The 19,100-nt window shown below is 39.1% G+C and overlaps 1 protein-coding gene across 1 annotated transcript in view; it reads right to left on the bottom strand.

Moving 5' to 3' along the window:
* The window catches only part of hs3st2 (heparan sulfate (glucosamine) 3-O-sulfotransferase 2), a 43,372-nt gene extending 25,942 nt beyond the window's left edge, over window positions 1-17,430 (bottom strand). Inside the window, exon 1 of the mRNA XM_053492764.1 lies at window positions 16,495-17,430. Within this exon, the coding sequence (XP_053348739.1) occupies window positions 16,495-17,024 (530 nt within the window). The 5' untranslated portion in view covers window positions 17,025-17,430. The remainder of the gene's footprint in view (window positions 1-16,494) is intronic.
* Window positions 17,431-19,100: the final 1,670 nt, after the last annotated feature.

Raw genomic sequence — 19,100 nt, 5'->3', positions numbered from 1 at the left:
TTTCTTATTTTGTCTCTCATGGTTGAGGTATACCTATGATGAAAATTAAAGGCCTCTTTCATCTTTTTTAAGTGGAAGAACTTGCACAATTGGTGGCTGACTAAATACTTTTTTGCCCCACTGTATATTGTATTCAGGGTTGTGGGGGGCTTGAGCCTTTGCCAGGAGCCTTAGGGCACGAGGTGGAGTACATCCTAAACAGGGTGCCAATCCATCACAGGTCACACACACATACATACACACTAATTCACAAACTATGGGCAAATTAAGACTTCCAATTAACCTCCTGTGGGAGGAAACAGGAGGAAACCCACCAAGCATGGGAGACCCCAAGGCAGAAATTAAACCCGGACTCTAAAGGTGCAAGGCGACAGTGCTAACCTCAAAGCCACCATGCCGCCATCACACGGTTAGATTTATTTCTCCATTTGCTGTTTTAACAGCACCACTTTTCTGGGAAGGTTTTGGAGCATGCCTGTGGGGATTTGTGTTAATTCCAATACAAGAGCGTTAGTGATGTCAGGCACTGATGTTGAGATGTTGAGAAAGCTCCAGTACCACTCCCATGGGTGAGGAGGTCTGAGGGGCAGTGGGTGGTCCCATTCTTCCAATTGGTGTTGAGTGGGGTTGAGGTCAAGTTCGTGTAGAAGACACTTAAGTGCTTTCACCCCAACCTCAGCAGTCCATGGCTCCATGGTGTCACACATATGGGTAACAGGGAGAGGTGACACAAACTTTTGTGTCCACAGACAAATAACAACAACACCAGTGCAATACTTCAGGCACAATAAACTCAACTGAATGCTCTCCTATTTCTCCCATTCACAACTGATTTACATACCATCTATAAACCGCTTTGATATCAAAGCACAAAAAGTGCACAATCTTAAACCTCTCAGGATTTTTGTTCAGGATGTATGTATATTTAAAAATAGTAACAGTTGAATGTACTGGAGCCTGAACAAACAATTTGGAAACAGTCTGGAGAAAAAGTTGTAAACAGAAGATCTAATATGGGAAACAAGTCACACATTGGTAAGCAGCATAGCATCCTGTGTTGTAGTAGCCAATTATTTGTGAAGTTAGTTTAGCATTTTAACTAAAACTGAAAAAAAAAATCATATAAAATAGAGACATTTATTTAATTATGATACATACAGAATTGCAATATCTAAGTATCGAGATAATATTGTATCAGGTGATCCCTGGTGATTCTCATCTGTAGTCATTATGTAGCCGGCTTTGTGCACATGGGCATTGTCATGCTTGAACAGGATTACGCTTCTTAGTTCCAGCCAAGGACATTCTAGACAATCTTGTGAAACACTTTAAATAATTAAATATGTGTGTGGTGGTCATACAGTATGTCCTCACTGTACATGTACAGTATGACCATATGTGTAAGAAAGCAAAAAAGAGACTTCAACAGACCACAAAGAAGCTTCTGGAGATTTTTATGGAAACACACAACAATGCACGATAGGCATGCATCTCCATTTCCCTTAGGTGAGATGGTCTCTTGTTCAACTTCAGTAACATCTACCCTGGTCAAATTCGCTGTGGATCCCAAGCATATCCATGAATCCACCCAGGATGAGACACCATTCCATTCACTGCAGAGGACTATAAACATTTTAGTGTATTTTAGTGTATCCAGATCACCTACTCCCAGGTTTGATTCCTTAGGGTCTGTGTGCTTGGAGTTTGGATGTTATCTCTCCTTCTTTTCTGCTCTCTTCCTTTGTCTTTCCCTCTCCCTGTCTCTTTGTCTGTCACAACACATGTCACTACTGAGCTGCCAGCGATCCAGACCCCCTCTGCCCTCTGGACCTGTCTGACTCATCCTGGTTCCTCACTTCTGGCTGGAGATCTCATCGCTTGGATGCCCCATGTGGTCTGTTTGGAATGTGTGTGGTGACTGGGGACGGTATCACTTTCCCACGAAGACGTTCCTGGCCTTGGCTGAAGCTGACAGCTGTTCTCTGAGGACTCAAAAGTTCAGGAGTAGAATTTCCTACAGTCTACCTGAGCCTCCAATAACGAACTGGACTCCATATTAATTTAAGTTTAAGTTAAGCTTTTGTTTGTCACACATACAGTACTGCACAATAAAATTCCTTTTCCACATATCCCAGCACAGCTGGGGTCAGAGCGCAGGGTCAGCCATGATACAGCACCCTGGAGCAGAGAGGGGTTAAGGCCCTTGCTCAAGGGCCCAACAACAGCAACCTGGCTGAGCTTGGGCTCAAACCGCCGACCTTCTGATCAGTAGCTCAGAGCCTAAACACACTGATCCACCACTGACCAACCAGTGAGCCACCACTAACCGAAATAAATCCACAGTTATACCAAACTTCCAGTCTCCTAACACACAGTATGACTTCAGATCAATCCCTGCTATCTGTTATCACCCAAATGAGGATGGGTTCCCTGTTGAGTCTGGTTCCTCTTAATGTTTCTTCCTATTGCCATTTCAGGGAGTTTTTCCTTGCCACCGTTGCCTTTGGCTCGCTCATCAGGGGGTTCCATAATTTTCTTTTGATTGTGTAAAGCTTCTTTGCGACAATGACAATTAAAACGCTATACAAATAAAATTGAATTGAATTGAATTAAAATAAAATGGGAATAAATACGACGATCACAGTTGGCCTAAATGGTCCCTAGTTGGACTACAGAGGTCCGTTGATATATAAATGGAGTTCATCTACTGGAATGTTTTGGGACAAACCAGAGCCCTTAGAGGTATGGAAACACTAACTTCTACTCTGCATTAAAATAGAGCTGTGAGGAGGAAATCTACACTGAACTCAAAGCTAAACTTAGCTCAAAGTAGTGACTGGTTCTTATTCCTGTTTGCATTATTATGTACAAGCAAGTCTTTCACAATGCACTGAAATAAAACATGCAGTTATTTAAAGAACTGAAATATGGCACTTCTTACTTTTCCAAAAAAAAAGAAAGAAAAGTGAATAGTGAAGTGAGAAGAGAAGTGCGAATGATGGATAGTTTACATTTTTTTGAAGAAAGCAGTATTGCATTCTGCATCATTCAAAGTGCTTTAATGGCTGACTTTAATTGTTTTGAGAGCATCAACTTCTGTGTCTTATCGATTAAGAAAGACGATATTAATACTGTATATCATCATTGTCCAAGCTCCTAGTGAATGACTCACGTCACATAATATACGGGTGTTATAATAAAAGAATAATAAAAGGGTTTTGCTGCTACATTTTAAACAAAATATGTATGGATTATATTTTAAATGAAATATATGCACGAAAGAAAAATGGTTCCATTTCTCTTTCAATTAGATTACAATTTTATTGCTGCCTCCTCCAAAACAGCCTGCACTGACAAACTGAGAGATCTGACTGTTCTTTATTCTGCACCGTGAAACATTTAAAGAAGACTTTATCTTAGAAGAGAGAGAGAGTGAGCAAGAGGGAGAGAGAGGGATCCATGGGTTTCAGAGACTCCTACAGACTATAAAAATGTACAGGTCCTCAACTTGTCAACCCGCACACTCATTTGTGCTGGAGTGGAAATGTCTTTTTTTGCTCTTTGGTGAGGTTCGCGATATTTTTGGTATCACTTTCTTCAGCTACGGCCCCAGAGAGGGGAAGCTCCCGGATAGCTGATGTCTACAGGATGATGGATGGAATACAGTGTAGCCTGGACTCATATAGTCATTTTTCAAAGAAATAGGTGCTTGTACAATAAGACGTCATGACTCAGACTTACAGCATATCAAGGTAATGGTTCTTTAGAGAACTGAGGTCATCTAGACTTTTTTGGGAAATTCACATAAATCTAGACAAGTGAAGGTGATGGTATCTGGAATTTGTTTCCCTAATCCTTAGCTTGATGATTGTTATGAATTTGGACATGCTATAAGTAAAGGATATTTGGTCTCACCGAACAATTGTTTGACCATTAATATAGTAAATATGTATATATACAAAATGGTTGTGACACCTTTTTCTTGATTTCTATGCCTCCAGCATTCAGTTGTTGGTAAAGGCTTTATGTATTTGGCTTGTCCATCCATCCACCCATCCAGGATTCTCATTAGCATGATATCTCAAAAACAGCTGTTTTAAAATTTCAATTTCAATGTTGAAACCAATCCAAACACTGTCAAGGTCGATGCAAGGTCAAATGCTGTTGACAGTATAGAGCATAGGTCGGCAGTTAGCGGCCCCCGGGCCACATGTGGCCCGCAAGCAAAAACATCTGGCCCATGAGATTGTTTAAACTAGATAATGAAAATAAATAAATGATATTTTTTTTAAAAATCGGACTGACAGTCTCAAAAAAGCTCTTTGTTTGGAAACCTCATTTTTCAGAACAGAAATATTGCAATCTATCTAAATTCTTATTTGTTATATCTGGATACGAGGGTGAATAAGCGCATTAGCGAGGTGCAGAGCAAACGCTCAACATGCAAAAACAAATGACGTCTTGTTGTGCTTTGCGAGCACCCAGGGGTCCGTTCTTCATCTGTCTCTAACTCAGTTAGCTGGATTTGATTGTTGTGGATTTGTCCTGATCTTGGATTGTTTTGTTCTTCGATGCTCGCATTTGCTGTCATAGCAGCATATCCGTAAGCTTGAACCTGCTCGGAAGCAGGTTTATTTCATGTAAACAGGATTTAGCCTGCGCTCCTGGTGGGTTATGATTGGTTGAAATGGTGAGGTCACATCTGATTGGTTAAAGAGCACGACTGACGCGGACTGACTCACGTGGGAAAAGAAAAGGATCTTGCATATATCCTTGCATCTTGCACATTTATTTTTCAGGGGTTTGTCATGAATATGCAAATAAATAATTATATATAATAAAAATAAATATTTGATAATGATAAATTATATAAACGAAACTAATTTTATAACAAACAATATAAAAGTATGCATGTATTTCAAAAATATTAATATTTATATTTTTTCATATACAACATATTTATTTTCATATTGCTTATTTTATTTCATTGTCTCATGTAATTTGTAAAGCATTAACCTCTAAATTTGTGTTCTAATATAATATTTAATAGCGATTATGTGGGGGGGGGCAATCCATGGCAGGGGGCATTTCTGCGCATAACACGTGTTACAAAAAAAATGGAGCCGCTCTTTTTCCATTTCGTCAACCAATAGCAGGGCTTGTGATCAGTGAGTAGACAACTCAATCCAGCTATACTAATCATCAACAACAGGTGTGCTCGAAGAACCAACCTAGCCGGATCGTAATTAGCGTAATTACGAGCGCCTACCATTCATCCTCCCCTATTAATTCAATAAATTAGCCAATGTTTTGGTTGTGGCCCGCCATGTAATGGCTTGGAAAAAATCTGGCCCAAGGCCAAACTTAATTGCCGACCCCTGGTATAGAGTACCCTATGTGGAGTTTATAAGTAACTAATCCTGATGTTTACAAGATATCGAAAGTGAAAATGTCATGAAGAATCAGAAATGTATCAATTATTTCTAATTGAGTTTATTATACATCAAGTCAATGATTTTTCTGTCTGATCCTAGATGCTAGTACACAATTCAGGCTTTTATTTATTTTATTACTACTGTACAATTCTCCTGGCAGATCAGTTAGCTTCTTTCAAAAACTAATTGCTTGCAACTAGAAGTTTCTGCATATTTTAAGCTTGAAGTGAGTGATAGTCTAAAATCAATTTTTTTTTTTTGAAATCTGACAATAGGAGATACTAAAAGAAAAAGTTCATTAAAATTAAATTAAAGTCAATGAAATCTCTTTTTGGTGGTAAAGTGATTATTGATTAGGGTTAGAATTTATCAAAACCTTTTTATGGTGTGCACCAACTTGTTGAAAAAAAAAAAACATATTAAGTGTTAATAATTGAGTATTAGCAGCATCCCATACACATACATACTGTATACAGTGCCACACTAAAGTATTGAACTCCCTTAAAAGTCATCAGATTTATCTGCATTACAAATGACACTAATATTATTATTACTAATGTTTTATGTTAGGAACAAAAAAAAAAGTAAAGAAAACACGCTGTTTTCATAAATATTCAATCCCTGTGCTGTTGAAGCTTTGCGTTGCATATAAAAGATACGGTTCTAATGAGGGCACAATTGGCCTATAGCAGTGAATCATTAAAAAGCTCACCTTTTATGGATTAAAGACCCCCTTAATTGAAGTACTATTGGTCTGAATGTGAATCTGAAGGTAAGCTCTAAAGATGAACATCAAAGCGCATTTCAATTGGGGTTAGAGACATGCACAAGATACACTATTCGACCTAATGTTTATAATGGTTAAATTTACATCTATATCTTTTTCTTCTTCAAGCTGTGCACCCACCAGCTAGGGATCAATGAGAGGAAGAGAGAATGAACTTAATACTTAGATAACCACAAATACCCTCAGCCATGCTCCAACGTCTTGTGGAACGCCCAGAAGAGTGGAGCTTATTTCAACAGGTGTTTACACACATGGTTTTGGAATAAGCACATATGGGAGTTTTAGGGTGGGATGTCCACATATTTTTGGAAGCATGTGGTCACTTATTATAGGCAGATATTATATGACAACCTGCTTCAGTCGGACACAAAAATTAATAATTGGGACTATTTTTTATTATTTTATTAAAGCCATATTAGAAGTATATAGACTATAATATTACAGCTCTGCTGATATTCAAGTGTTATATTGCTATTTATATTGATAATACAACAGTTCCACAAACATTTGTTTGTCAACTATGATTTGTTAATTTATTTAGTCATTTATTTTCCCCCGCCCACACATTTCTTTCTGCGATTGGTGGAACTAACTAACCGCGACTGGCGGAGATTTTGAAGTCTGATCTGATCGAGATCCATAAACAGGCCTTTTTATGATTGAAAACCCTACAGTACAGTTTTGCATAGGTGAGTAAGCCAGAATTCCTCCACAGCGATGTGAAAGACTCATTGCTAGTTATCGCAAACACTGGATTTGAGGTGGTGCTGTCAAGGGTGGCACAACCAGTTATTAGGTTTGGGGGCAATTACTTTTTCACATAGGGCCTGGTAAGTTTGAGTAGATTTTTCCCTTAATAAATGAAACTGTAAGTAACTATTTATTCTTTTTCCCTTAAAAAATATATAGTTACATGTCCCAGTGCTGTCTCTCGTCCAGTCAGAATATTCAGACTGAACTGGCTGTTGTGGAATGTTTTTTAAATTTCATTCCAGACTTCAGACAACCAAACTGAAGAACCTGGAGCAAGTGTACAGGGCAAAAATCAATCTTAAAGCTGGTAGGAAAGTAGCCCAAACAGATTTACAGTCAACAGCAAAAGATGGATGTGCCAAGTACTACTCTGAATACTCATGTTTTAATACTTATACAAGCACTATTTGTCAGACATTTTAAACTACTTGAGGTCTGCTGACCGATAATGAATTCCAACTAATATTTTACTTTCAGAGCAAAATATTTCGCAATAGAAGTGCTGACTGGAACAAGTGTAATCCGGACAAATCTGATGCACGGGGGTTAACACTTTTGCAAACGATGTACCGTATGGATGTTGCATAGTTTCCTTCTGAATTATTCAGCTGATTTAGGGCTTTTTGTGTTGTGTTTGAACACGGAGGTCACCACAGAGGAAGAGACTCAGGAGTCAATTTCAGCTTCTGGGTCAGGGTCGGCAGCCCGCAACCGGTTCTCTACGAAGACGCTTAGACGCTCGTAATCAAGGCAAAAGCACCTGGCATATGGAGCTGCTCCGCAAAGCTGAGAGCAGCAGGAGTGCAACTGGAGTCAAAGAGACCTCACCACTGATGGTGGTCCCTGGGAATATCAAGCTGGAACATACAAGGCTTGCATAAGAACATGAGATGTTTAAGGGAACAATATTGATTTGGCTGTATTGTGCTTTTTTATCATTTAAACTGAGTGGGTGATGTTATAGCTGCTATAGTGATGTTTCTGTTATATTGAAAGTCTTTGTCCTCTTTCTCCTGGAATCATCTAAACATAATTTGGAGTCTGTAAAAGGGGGTGGGGGGGGGCGGGTATTAGTAGATCATAGGTCACTATAGTTTGTAGGAACTAATACAGTCAGAATATTCCACAAAATTCATAAAAATAGGTATTTTTGTCCTTTTGCATATTTTTTATTTTAAATAAATGTGCCGTTAACTTTATTAGTTGTTTTATTGTATAGTTTATCTCCCTTTTTTGAACAAAATATTTCAAATGATTACCCTAGACAGGCGGGGAACCATATATGGTAACTTCAAAATGTAACTGAAAAATGACTACAACCGAAAAATCTTTTTAAAAAATCACAAAAGTAAAAAAGAAATTTTACATTTCCAATTATCTTAAGGAGTGTCCTATAAAGGGTTCATTTATTATTTGTTCTGTTTGCAAAGGTTAAAAATGAAATGACACTTACATGCCAATAAATTATGTTATTTAAGAAAGTCTAGGTGCAAACTAGAGTGAAGGTGATCCAGAAACCTGTTCTAGACAAATAATTAACATAGGAGATTTTTTGCTTTAATAAAATAATAATAATAATAATAATAATAATAATAATAATAATAGTTAAAAGTTCTCATTTACATTGTATTTACATTTACAGCATTCCGCAGATGTAACCATCTAACCATACTACAGTATAAAAACAAACAAACCAAGAGTTTGTTGAAGAGGTAGGTGCTGGTTTCATCACATGGAGGGAAGAGTCTTGATGCACGGCTGGCTTCTACCACTTCTACCAGCCACTAAACATTTAATACCCATTCAGGTCAATGAGAAGATTTTTTTTACAAAAAAAAAAAAAAAAAACTGATAAAGAAAAAGCATTTTGAAAGTGAACACGATCATGAAAGACTGTCGACTTCGTAGTGATCCTCTTCCACACACTCTTTTTACTCATCTAGTGTCGTTCTCTCCTAAAGCAGAACCCACATGAGCCGCAGACCCACATGGTGCAGGGCCGCGAACGATCACAGCTAAACCAGCTAAACGACACGCTAGTGAGTGAGGCTGGTACAGTAAGTGTCCTCCGGGCATTGGGTTGGTCCCTGTTACTCTGTTGTACTGTAGTTTGGGATTTTTTTTCTCTTCTTCAGTCCTGCAGTGTTGCCTGTTCTGACCAATCGATGCACTTCAAAACCTCTCACACTTCAGCACACACACCCTCATCCACTGTATCTGAATAAAAGAAAGGTTTTATCTGTACATTGTGATATCTTCACGTTTCATACATTGGAGGACCAGAAACCAGTCTCAGAAAAATGTATCCGTCTATCTGTCTGTCTTTTTATGTCTGTCTGTCTGTCTGTCTGTCACAATTGTGTTACAGCATCACACAAAACTGTCTGGACAGAGTGTAATGAAACTCTTGCAGTCCTTACAGGAGATATCTGCCTGAAGTTTAACCTGCACCATAAGTGAAATCAACATGTTCAGTAAAAAAAAAGATTTCATGAACAGTTATGTGTCGGTTTTAATAATCTACTTTACAATAAGCTGTAAACAAACACCTGCACCAGTAGATATTAATTAGAAAAGCTAAACTGAATATGTTTACTGGGATTAGTTCATATTTTCACTTTGGCTGAAGATGTAGTATTTTTATATCATGCGATATTATTATATAGTATTTCCTATACAACTTTTCCATCATTTTTGTATATTGCTCATGGGTCTCCAGTGTGTAGACAAAATTTAAATTTATCATAGAAAATTCAGGTGGATGTAGCATGGATGTTCCAGGACATTCTGCCAGAGAGCAGGGGTGTAAGTAAAGAAGTAAGAAAGAAGGAAATAAATAAATAAAAACCTTTTACTGTTTCCTTTGCTGTACTAAATCTTATGTAACAGAGATTTAGCCTTATGTTATTCTTAGACCACAGCCTATTTTTGATGATGACTTTAGCGCACCTCTTTAAGTAATAGTAGACGTGTGGGGTTTACTATATATATACACATATGAACACACACACACACACACACACACACACACACACACAGTATAAATTTATATGCTCACTAGTCACATCAATAAGTTCAAATGCTCATTATACACACACACATACACATACAGTATACGTAAGCACTATGTGAAATAGCGTCTATGTACTTGAACACGATTAGGATGTTCTCCCCCCGTTGGAACCACTTTTATTCTTACAATTTATCTGTAAAAGCCAGTGCAGCTTGAGACATAAAAAAGCCCCACTTCTGTCTGAGATGGCCATTTCGTTTAAAACTGAAGTGCCAGTAGAGATATGCCTCCACTTTTCAGTACTAATTCCTCCTTATTTAATTGCTTCATCCCTTTCTCCATCCGACACTTGGCCTAACAGCGCTCATCATTTTCAGTCTAATAGCTAACGACAGCAGTGTTTTTTGGGCTGCTCACATGTCTATGTTTTGGTTCTGCTGTCATACTCTAATGATGCCACCTGCACTCACGCACACACACACACACACACGCACACACACACACACACACATGGTGCAAGAGCTGTATTGCACACAGTATACATGCTTAGACATTTCAATAGATCTTAATGATGTGCTGGTATTCAATATTTCATGTCTTCAGATTCTGTGTAATTAAAAAGTAAGACAGAGATGCTGAAGGGCGTGGTGGAGCTGGAGAAAACACATCCATGGTCTGTCAGTTAGAAATAAAAAAGCACTAGACAAAAAAAAAATAAATAAATAAATAATAATAATAATAATAATAATAATAATAATATATATATATATATATATATATATATATATACAGTATATATATATATATATATATATATATATATATATATATATATATACATATATATATATATATTCTACAACATATTAAACTACATTGGCTAGCCGAAAAATGTTGCCGCTTTAAAGGGGCCTTTTTGGCCTGCATCCAACAAAGAAAACAACTAAGGAGATTTCAAATGATTTCAAAGTTTAGAACTGTCCGATACATTGTTAAAACTTGAAAGAATGGTGCTGAACCATCAACTCCATGTTGTGAGAGTAAGAGTATTTCCACAGTACAGCGGTACCTTAGTGTAAGAATTCAATCAGTTCCCAAATAAGATTAAGTGTCTTTTCCCATAGGACATGCAGATAACCTGTTTGATTTCCAACACTAAAATTATATTTTTGCATCTAAAAAATATAATGCAAATGAAGTAAAACATGAAATAAATAGATATTAAGCATCACTTAACCTTAATTTATGATTCCTCTCTTTAAAAATCTAACTGAAAGCAGCTCCCTTTTATTCCTTCTACCGTCCTTGATAACGTCCTTGGGACCCATGCTGCTATCTTCATTAAATCTTGCACAAGCACAAAAACAAATGTTGATCATCTCCAATACGTACACACAACTAATGTACGCACGGCTGCCTCGGTCACTCATATGCCGAAAATGCTTTGTATGCCGAAACAATTTTCTTTAAAGGTGGAAAGGTCGAACGCAGAGGTACCGCTGTATCATGTGATCGGAACTGGGACTAAACAGCTGTGTGTTGATAAGAAAACTGCATGTGTGTGAGACTAATGAGACAAAAAAGCCTTCATGTTGATAGGAAGCATAAAGATTGGACTTTGGAGCAATGGGAAAATGGTCATGTGACTTGATGAGTCCAGATTCCAGAGTGATGGGCGTGTCAGGGTAAGAAGGGAAGCGCATGAAGCGATGCACCCATCATGCATACTGTAGTGTCCACTGTACAAGCCTCTGGAGACAGTGTTATGACCTGGGGTTGATCAGTCGCTCAGGTCTAGACTCAGCAACGTTATGTGGAAATAAAATGAACACGTTTATACTTTCAGGATTCCAAACTGTGAAAGAGTGGTTCTTTAAGCATAAGGAATTGTTTTCGCACATTGTTTGGCTACCATGTTGTGCCCTGTAATCAAAGTAAAAGTGATCAAACAAAATATCAGAGTGTGCAACTTTAATTTACAGAAAGAAGCAAAATGATCTGGGAACAGACTACGAAGTAAAATGGAATTTGAAAAAAGTCTCAAGAATCTTATGATTTACTGCATAACAGAACGATAACTATAAAACAATCCTGACAGTGACAAACTTTTCTTCTATAGGTCGGTTCTTGTTGGTCCAACATATTTATAGGTTTTTAATAATTTCTATCAAGACACATCTGTGTGTGTACGTGTGTGTGTGCACAGAGAGACAGAAAGCGACTGTAGACGGAGCCATCTGTGCTCAACAGAAAGGAAATGAGCAACATTAAACACCATTTCAGTAGCCATGGTAGCGTTAGCTCAGTAATATTGCATTCGCAGCGTCTATTGTGCGAGAACAAACACAATCACTCTCCCTCATGTTGCATTATGGATAACAAGTCAAACTGAAAAAACAAGCCAGTCAATATATATATATTTTTTTCATGGTCCAAGTTCCATACAGTACTAAAATAACATCCTTTTCCTACTGAAGAACAAAAAGACAATACTTTCTGACTATTTAATTTCTCCATAAAATGATTATATTGTATTGTTTACATCTGCTCCAGCTCTTACAGTAGGATGAGTCTTGTACATCTCCGCTCCACAGCCCTACACATTACCCAGTAAGATTTTAATTTAATTAAATCAGTATAAATCAGCAGTAAACTATACAAATCTTGCACTTTTACTGAGGACTCATCAGTTTAGCCAAACTCACATTTTTTACAGTTTACTTGCTTCCTTAGAAGCTTTTTTTTTTTTTTTTGCTCCCCTCCCTTCCATGCTCTCAGCTTAAGACTTGATGCAAAGCTGCAGAAAATAATGGGAACATTAGCATGGCATAATGAGAGGCAGACTGGCTTCACTCATTGGAGGTAGAAATGCAAATGCCTGGCAGGGCCACCTGAAAGCGCGCGAGCCATGCATTAATGCCTGTGCTTTATTTAATGCCGGAGCTCTGAGTGTCACCGAGCACATTCATGAGATGCAGAACTAACAGTTTCATTACGTATTTATTCGCCGCGCTAACAATCTTAGACGATAATATGGCAGCGTTTGTAGTAAAAGCACTGCGCCAAACAAATTTATTCAGCGCGTTTCATACAGTAGAGATGGGTTTGTTTTTTTGTACTGTTGGAAAATCGTGGCTATTAGGGCTGCAAAATATGTAATCGTAGGATATTATATTAAGTGCCTTTTTTTTCATAATATACAACAAGATATATCAATGTCGATTTTTTTTCCCTGCTAAATGAGCTTTGCCTAACTTTCTGTCCTTGTCACCCTCCCTGACTGCAGCGTCTCTCCCTGGCCTCCTCGTCCTCCTTCTCCTCCTCCTCCTCTGAGCCAATTAACGCAAAACCACGAGGAAATTCTGAGCCTGCAGCCAATGTTAACAGGCTTTTCTTATGGTTTCGAGCACTTTTTCTGGAAATATACTCAAAGGAATTCGATGATGCCCTTTTAAGTTTTCCGTGGTGTATGGCATTATTTATTTGCCTCATTTGTTTCTGAACCGGTGGAGAACCTACTGTAGGATGTGGAATATCGTGGTCATTGAAAATGCTAGAAAGGTACTCAATAAATGTCCAAAAATACAATTAATACAATAAGGTTGTTTTCCTGTTTTAGGGGGAAAAAACACTGCAGGACTTATCTTGTTAATAACCCAACAGTTATCCAAATACTGTAGATGTCATGTCATTCTTAGGCTTAAGGGATCTCATTATTTCAGAAGGTAGCACCAGGTGAGTGCCATGAACACGGCTACCGACATCGTGCACTGCATTTTACAGGTGTCATTAACAAGCCCGAAATAAAGCAGATAACAAGATGGAAACAGTTTGTTAGCAAACTTTTAAAGGAACTTTTGACTTAATCGACCAATCATCTTTTCATTACTTATGGCCTATCGCAAGATGTCACAAGCTAAAAGAAAATTGCTTTCAGGGACAATTAGAGGAACAGTTTCAGTGTCTTGGCCTGTGTGGCATTTTAATTAAGCAGTCCACAAATACTATTGATAGCTTTGTGTGTGTGTGTGTGTGTGTGTGTGTGTGTTCATTCCTAAGAAAGAAACAGTGTAAGAATGTGGCGGTCCTAAAAAACATTGTATTGATTAAGAAAAATCTGTATATATTTTTATGTATGTATATATAGAAACAGGTCATATAAAAAACATGGGAAATGGCATGTAGTAATAGAAGTATTGATGATACGCACATATCCTCTCAGCATGCATAACTGTAACACAATATCGATATCATATTTATTTATAGTCTTATATATCTTTTACATTTGACATATTGATGTTTTTTTTTTAAACCACTAAATTTCCTGCTTGATTTTTCAGCCATCCCAGCATTTTCCATTATATTTTAATCACACAGTATGCCAAGTTACATGCAACTTCAGAAAGAAGAAATACAACTACTCTGATTAGTGCGCATTACAAACACACACGTCTCAGGGTTGAAAAAGCAGCCCCTGTAGTACCGCCGAGTGTGTTCTCGACTGCACGTCCATTAGCCAGTGAACAGACTCCTTTAGTGTATTCTGAAGACTTATATGGATTTTAATGCTCTCTCGCTGTCTCTCCGTGCCGGTCTCAGCAGGGCTGTGATGTATGTGTAATTATTGAGCCCTGAGCCGTGGGCAGCGCTGCTAGTGGGAGGTCTGATACACTCTCGCACAGTATCACACTCCTTAGCCTCATATAACACACAGCCATGGCAGGCTCAGCTACCAGCCCGATGGCTCCCGGAGGTGCATTTCAATGGCTGCCAATCACAGAGTCACAGAATGGTGTTCAACTGCTTCCACTGCTGGGTGGGGTTTAATATACAGTAACTTAACTGCTGGGGCAAAATAATGAATAAATTAACATCTACAGTAACACTGCAATCCTTTGGCTTGATTTCCTCTTGACTCGGTGGCTAACACATTATCTTCCTCTCCTGGTATGATCTAATATGACTCTCGTCGCCGCTGCGGTTGCAGCTTATGTAGCTTGCATTTCATGAATTTATAAATGCTTCTACAAACAAGATGAACAAATATATGTGCATACTGTACCTATGTGATTTTTCTGGCTGTTCCCTTTTTTTTTTTTAAGTTTATCACAGCAGGGCACCAAGACCAACAATTTAAATTGGCACAGGTTTTACGCCGAATGCCCAGGCTGACATATCCCTTGAAAATTTTCCTGCCTTGGAATAGGCACTGGGATCAGTTGGCTGACCGTAAATCGAACCCATGGCACAGAGATGAAAGTGCCGAACGCTACCTTCCTTCATTCTTTACTGTTTCTTTATTATATATCTTTTACCTAGAAATATAGATATATAATATAGCTTCACAATTAGGCTATAATTATCTTTCACTTTACAGCTGCAGTACATGAATCCACTTTTCTAGGATTATTGTATATTGATATACAAAAGGTGTACAACAGGGTTCCACATGTGCCACAAGGAAAGGTAGAGTTTAAAAGCCATTTTAGATTGTGTGAATAAATATGCATGTTCTTAGGCTTAGTACTTCCAATTAAAAAGGCTAAACAAAGTGTGCATTGCAATGTGTCATGTTGTTGCTCTTGTTTCCACAAGCACCCTCAATTTATGGTGTTGCTTTGTTGTTTTAGCTAGTTAGCTAATTAGGTTTCGTCATAGCTATAAGAAAGGAATTCAGTTTTTTTTCTATGGTTTAAATGACAATGACAAAAGGCAAAAATTACAGAAGCTTGACTTGACTAAAGTTAAAAACAAATAAACTAATGTGCTTAATTTTTGATAAATTTCGCAAATTGATTGTTTTTGTGCACGACTTAACTTGAAACAGAGCAATTTTCACTGTAATTAGAATAATTGTAGTCGACATGAAGTTTTACATGTGCATAAACAAACAAACAAAAAAATGAATGAGGTAATTTTTTTTTATAAATTCAGCAAATTTATTGTTTTCATGCATGACCTAATTCGAGACAGTGCACTTTCCCATGTAATTAGATGCTACATGCAGTTTTACACATGTGTAAACAAACAAACAAACAAACAAACAAATAAATGAATAAATAAAAGAATCAATTAATGTGCTTAATTTTTTTTATAAATTCATGTAAGGTTTTACACATGTGTAAACAAACACATTAATTAATTAATGAAAAAATGAACAAATGTGCTTAAGTTTTCAAAAATTCAGCAAATTAATTGTTTTCATGCATGACTTAATTTGAGACAGAGCACAAACAAAAAAACATACAAATAAATGAATAATTATTATAAATAAATAAATGTGCATTTTTTTTCATAAATTCAGCATTTTTATGTTTTTTTTTTTGTGTGAGTGGATGACTTACAGTAATTTGAGACAGAGCTCGTACCCTGTAATTAGATGTTATATAAAGTTTTACACGTGCGCAAACAAACAAACAAACAAAAACAGACAGAGTGCATGTGTTTATTCCCAGGGGCAGTTGGTGACAGTTGTGCATGTTGTTCCTGTGCACCCGAACCCTTACCTGTACCAGTCCATGCCTTTGTCGTAGTTCCGGTCGAAGAAGTGCGGCTCGGTGCCGAGCGCGCGCACGTCCGGGTGGATGCGGATGAACTCGAGCACGGCGCGCGTGCCGCCCTTCTTCACGCCGACGATCAGCGCGTTGGGGAGCTTTTTGTTGCCGAACCGCTGCGCGCTCGCGCCGAGACTGGACGCGTTGCCCGGCTTGGATTTTTCGCCGCGCGCGCGCGGGCCCCGCGCGCCCGCCTGCTCGCTCCGGTTGAGCGCCGCGCGCCGCGGGGACGCCGTGGCTCCGAGCTCGCTCCGGCTCGAGTTCGGCTCCGCGCACGCACTCTTGGCGCCGGCGCTCTCTCCGCGCGCGCACCGGCGCTCCTCGAACCGGCTGCTCGGCATGACCGGAGCGGAGCAGAACAGCACGCTGTAGCAGACGTACGTGAAGGACAGCGAGAGCGTGAAGATGAACATGAACCTGCTGCTGCTGAACCTGGAGCTGGAGGACGGCGCGGCGCGGCTGGACACAACCCTACAGGCCATTTCTCCATGGGGTACCGCGCAGCATGCTCTCAGCCTTCGAGTCGCTCCTGGATTCTCCCGCACCACGTCTCCCCGGCGGAGCGAACGCCGAGCTGACGCCTCAACTCCAACCTCATGCTGCACGCAGTCCGAGCTTTCCAAAGGGCGCGCGACTGTCCGAGTCTTACTTGCGTCTAGGAGAAACCAGAGAACCCAGTTCTGCTCCCGGCTTTGTGAACACGAGCTGCGGTGGTAGTGGTGGTAGTAGTAGTAGTAGTGATGATGTGCGCTAAGATACGCGCGATACTCCCCGCGCACGAGGACCACACACGTCGTTCCGCTACGCGTAATAATAATAATCCACACGACGATCCGCGCTGGAGACCGGCCGTCCAACACTGCAATAAACAACCATTCTGCCTCGAAGTTTCCCAAAACATGTCCTCCGGTGGTCCTCCTGGCGTCTCCTCCAAAGTTCTCTGCAGCGGCTCCGGCACGCGTCCACCGCCTGACACGAGCTTAAAGACGGCACCTGACGTCACGTCGTGCTCTCGTATTCCGTGTGCGTTTGTCGATGTACACGTGTCTCACATCCGATCCAACAAAAAACACACACACACACACACACACACACACTCTCTATCTCTCTGTTCAGTTCAGTAGGGCTTTATTAGAATGAATGTTAACCCAAAATTACACTGTTTCTAAAGCAATTATAAAACATTGATTACATTACAAATAATATCAATCCAAGTTAGATAAACATATTAGATATGAAAGTATAACAGTAGGTAAACAATAAAAAAACATCCATCTATCTATCTATCATCTTTATAGAATGTATTTATAAAATATTTACATTCGTATTGCCAAAGCTTAGAAATAAGTCACAAGAAAATATTAGTAGTAGATAGATAAAAAAAAGATAGAAAAAATAGAGCTTTATAAGACACAAATTAAAAAAGAGAAAATAAAATCACTCACTCATCATCTAGTACCACTTTATCCTGTATTTAGGGATGCAGGGGGCCAGAAGCCTATCCCAAGCCTATACGAGGTGGTACACCCTGGACAGGGTGCCAATCCATCGCAGGGCACACACACATGCACACACTCATTCACACACGACAGGCAATTTGGGAATGCCAATTAGCCTAATCTGCATGTCTTTGGACTGTGGGAGGAAACGGAGTACCAAGCACGGGGAGAACGTACAAACTTCATGCGGTAGGAATCGAACCTGGAACCTGAAGGTAAGATAAAAACAGAATAGTGTAAAACGATTGATAATAATTAATTACATATATATTAAGTAAAAGACTACAGACATTTAATTCTGCAGTCAAAGATAAAGTAAACTCTCACTCTTTCTATCTCGCTCTCTCTCTCACTCAATCATCAAGACATCAAGGCAAATCAGCCTGAAGACCCTTTAATCCTCATGATCTAATCTGCTGCTTTTCTTCCACTGGATTGTATTTGCGTTAGAGGAGCTTTAAAGTCGACAGGTCACATCCCCCTGTGCATCAGATGAGGCTTAAGCTTGCACAAGCAACATCGTCCTAACAAGATGTTCACACTGGGAGGTCTTACGGTGAAGCCTCTGGGTTGGAATCTGAGAGCAGACATCCTACACTTGAGCACGTCGTTTTTTTTAATCGCCACGATCGCCAGAGGATTCTTCACCTTGATGTCAAATTTATGCCACCTCAGGTGACTTGTTGAGCAAGCACTCGAGATTTCACATCAGCGTTTCTGCCTAAGTCATTTCTCACTAGGTTGCATCTGATGGGGGGAAAAACGCACTGAATGTTCATATTATATTTATATACTATATATGATGACAGTGAAATCCTGACACTGTGAATGATTTTGGCTGGATTTAGTCGGCACATTTGTTTTGATAGATTGTGTAATTTATTCCAGGCTCCTCTTTGGTTCAACAACCACTGTTGTTTCAAACGTCAGGTATTTATAGCTGACTGATATCTGAACGCAGTATGCAAAGCCCAAATATTTCAAGTAAAAGAGAGAGAGAGAGGGGGGGGGGGGGTTTCGGGGGAGGAGGAGACCGTCATTTTTTCCCCAATTAGCCAG

Source organism: Clarias gariepinus, chromosome 3 (assembly GCF_024256425.1).
Source record: "Clarias gariepinus isolate MV-2021 ecotype Netherlands chromosome 3, CGAR_prim_01v2, whole genome shotgun sequence".
NCBI lineage: Eukaryota > Metazoa > Chordata > Actinopteri > Siluriformes > Clariidae > Clarias > Clarias gariepinus.
The sequence above is the reverse complement of the archived record's forward strand: the minus strand, read 5'-3'. Positions and strand labels throughout refer to the sequence as shown.